The 3,644-nt window shown below is 39.3% G+C and overlaps 1 protein-coding gene across 3 annotated transcripts in view; it reads right to left on the reverse strand.

Annotated features, from left to right (window-relative positions):
* The window catches only part of ARFGAP3 (ADP ribosylation factor GTPase activating protein 3), a 62,906-nt gene that overhangs the window by 19,595 nt on the left and 39,667 nt on the right, over positions 1–3,644 (reverse strand). For all 3 annotated transcript variants that reach the window (XM_021715217.1, XM_008063447.1, XM_021715218.1), the window contains 2 exons: positions 728–856; positions 218–340 (listed from right to left, as the gene is read on the reverse strand). In XM_021715217.1, coding sequence (XP_021570892.1) covers positions 218–340; positions 728–856 — 252 coding nt within the window. The remainder of the gene's footprint in view (positions 1–217; positions 341–727; positions 857–3,644) is intronic.

Raw genomic sequence — 3,644 nt, forward strand, 5'->3', positions numbered from 1 at the left:
GGCTGAGGCGGAAGGATCGCCGGAGCCCAGCAGGTCTAGGCTGCGGTGGCCGGGAGCGGCTACTGCACTCCAGTCTGGGCGACAGTGAGACTCCAACTCAAAAAAAATAAAAGAAGTAAATTGATTTGTCATTTCCCCTAATGTAAACAAACTAATAAATTCAAACTAGTCACTATTTTTCAAAATGACATTTTAATGACGATTTTCAATAGATTACCTTGAGCTGGAAGTAAAATATGGATCATCATTGTCATCATTATACTTTTTTCTTGGTTTTGCCATGATGGGTGATTCCTGTTCTATGGTCTGCATATCTGAAGTCACTGAATGTGAAATACCACTTCAGAAAATAGAATAAAACAAAAAATTACAACAGTAAGTTCATAGACTTTTGTTTCACCCAAAAAATAATGTTTTAAGCTATATTCTGAACAAAGACAAATGTATTAGAGTGAAGTTAAAAACATAAGTAATAAATGTTTTTTTGGTACAAGTTTTCAAAAATATTACAGTTTTGTGAAGACTAACCACACAAAATATAGTCACATATATCTGGAATTTTTCATGCTGTCCTGAATACCAGATAAAAGCCAAAACAATTGGAAAAGGTAAGGAATAATAAGAAAATACCCCCAAAGTTGAAATTAACACCGTCCAAGAAAAATCCATCGATGATTAGCAAACTTGGTTTAAATTTCGAACTCCACGAAAGCAGAGTCTCACGTACCTTCTGCAGTGTCCAAATCCCATGCCAAGTCTCTCTGATTCAACTTTTTTTTTGCCACTAATGTTCATATTTTCATCTTTCTTCATCTGAATTTCAAGATCCTTATAAGCTAATCGTAATGATGAAACACTGCCAGGAAAACCAAATGCTCCTTAATTTAGTTTTAATTCTGTGTTCTTACATTAAAATTTAAGCAGAATTAAACATGTAATGTATACTTTTAGCTTCATGTTTCTTTTCATAATTAACAATTATGAAGGCAAGTTGGCATTTTTATCTACTTGCTTAAGAAAATTTGAATGGGTTTACCGTTGCTTTTTCATTATTGCTGAAACTCTTATTTTAGTTCATATTACCTATTATTGTATAATAACAATGTATACAAAAATTACTTCTACATGGGACAGTAAAAAGCAGGATTAATACATTACTGCACTTTAATATTTTATTATACTTCCATGTTATATATTGAAGCAAGAGGTTAGCCTCACTAGTTTGTTCTGATATATATATATATTTGACTTTACCCCCAAAGCTACTGAAATTAAAAAAAAAACTGACAATGATTTTTAAAAAAACAGGTGAATTAAGGAATAGATGAATTAATTTTACTTAATTGTAAAAATAGTCTTCAGTTTACAAAATAATTTTCTGTTTTTCGAGATGGAATATCACTCTGTTGCCCAAACTGGAGAGTAGCAGAACGCTGCTCACAGCCACCGCAGCCTCTACTTCCTGGGCTCAGGTGATCCTTCCGCTTTAGCCTTTCAAGTAGCTGGAACCACAGGCACATACCACCACACCCTGCTAATTTTTTGACTTATTGTCGAGACGAGGTCTCACCAAGTTGCCCAGGCTGGTCTTGAACCCTTGGCAATCCTCTCGCCTCAGCCTCCCAAAGTGCTGGGATTACAGGCTTGAGCCACTATGCCCAGCACAAAATAATTTTCTGTAGGGTCTCTTTATATAAGCCAACTTCTGAGAGCATTTAAAATGGGATAGTCAGCTGGGCTCAGTGGCTCAGCCTGTAATCCCTCGCGTTGGGGAGGCTGAGGTGAGTGGATTGCCTGAGCCCGTGGGTTCAAGACACGCCTGGGCAACTTGGCGAGACCGCATCTCTACAACAAATAAAAAAAAAATTAGCTGGGCGTGGTAGTGCACGCCTGTAGTTCCAGCTCCTTGGAAAGCTGAGGTGGAAAAATTGCCGGAGCCCAGCGGAAAGAGTGCAGAGCCCAGCGGCCACTGCACTCCAGTCTAGGCGACAGAGTGAGACTCCAACTCAAAAAATAAATAAATAAATAAATAAAAATAAAAATAAATAAAATGGAATAGTCACTTATCAGCCAATAGTCTCTTTAGCACTACCAATCATATACTACTCTTCTATTTATCAAATACTTGTTACAAGCAGTGCACCTAAGGGATAAAAAGATATATAAAACATTGTTATTGCTCTCAGATTTCTAAAAATTCAATAAATACTTAATTTCTTATAAAGAAAACTATGCCTATATTAGTAGTATTATATTAGTGAGACAGCAAGAAAATTTCAGCGTCCTAAAAAGTGATATACCTACTTTATAAGGATTTCTAAATTAACATCCATTTTATAAAAGCATGTAAAATGTCACGAATTCCTGGTTAGAGAGGCAGTACATAAATTCCTAGTAATAGAAATGAGTTTTTGTATATGTATGGCAATGACAACAGAATTTCTTTTTAGGAAAAAATAATCTTGCTTTCACCGTTTCCTTTCTTTAATGAGTCAAGCAGAATTTCTTTGATCTGCTTTAATCTGGCAGTTTGCTTTCCTGACTATTATTCCTACAGAATAGGTTATGACTATTTTATTTCTAGTATATAAATATTACTCTTTCAACTATAATTTTTTATTTTTATTTTTGAGTGGGAGTCTCACTCTATCGCCCAGACTGGAGTACAGTGGCCGCTCCCAGCCACCACAGTCTCGACCTGCTGGGCTCCAGTGATACTTCCGTCTCAGCCTTCCGAGTAGCTGGAACTACAGCCGCGCGCTACCATGCCCAGCTAATTTTTTGACTTATTGTAGAGATGAGGTCTCACCAAGTTGCCCAGGTGGGTCTCGAACCTGCAGGCTCAGGCAATCTACTCACCTCAGCCTCCCAAGGCGCAGGATTACAGACCGAGCCACTGAGCCCGGCCTCAAGTATAATTTTTGTTAGAAAACAATAGATCTGTTTACAAACATGTATAGATATAATTACGATAACAGATTCTTCTGGAGAATAGATGGGAATAAAAAAGTTCTACAAGAAAGACATGAGATAAGAAAGTTTTCCTACTTAGGACATCTGACATGGGACTAGGCCACTTATTTAAAACATGTACTTTTTTTTTTTTTTGAGTTGGAGTCTCACTCCGTCTCCCAGACTGGAGTGCAGTGGCACACTCCCAGCCACCGCAACCTCGATCTGCTGAGCTCCGGTGATTCTTCCGCCTCAGCCTTCCAAGTAGCTGGAACTACAGGTGTGCGCTACCACACCCGGTTGATTTTTGATTTATTGTAGAGATGTGGTCTTGCCAAGTTGCCCGGGCAGGTCTTGAACGCGGGCTCAGGCAATCCACTCACCTCGGTCTCCCAAAGCACTGGGATTACAGGCTGAGCCACTGAGCCCAGCCTAAAACATGTACTTTTAATCTAGGTTTACTGGAACACTGCTCTGGAAGTACTGGCAGGATTAAGAAGTCAGAATACGCTGTAGGGCTTGGTGGCTCAGCCTGTAATCCCGTGCCTTGGGAGGTTGAGGTGAGTGAACTGCCTGAGCCCATGGGTTCGAGACCCGCCTGGGCAACTTGGCGAGACCTCATCTCTACAGTAAAAATAAAAAATCAGCTGGGCGTGGTAGCGCGCGCCTGTAGTTCCAGCTACTTGGAAGGC

This window comes from Carlito syrichta, unplaced genomic scaffold, assembly GCF_000164805.1.
Source record: "Carlito syrichta isolate Samal-C Ts95f unplaced genomic scaffold, Tarsius_syrichta-2.0.1 Scaffold306853, whole genome shotgun sequence".
In the NCBI taxonomy this organism is placed as follows: Eukaryota; Metazoa; Chordata; class Mammalia; order Primates; family Tarsiidae; genus Carlito; species Carlito syrichta.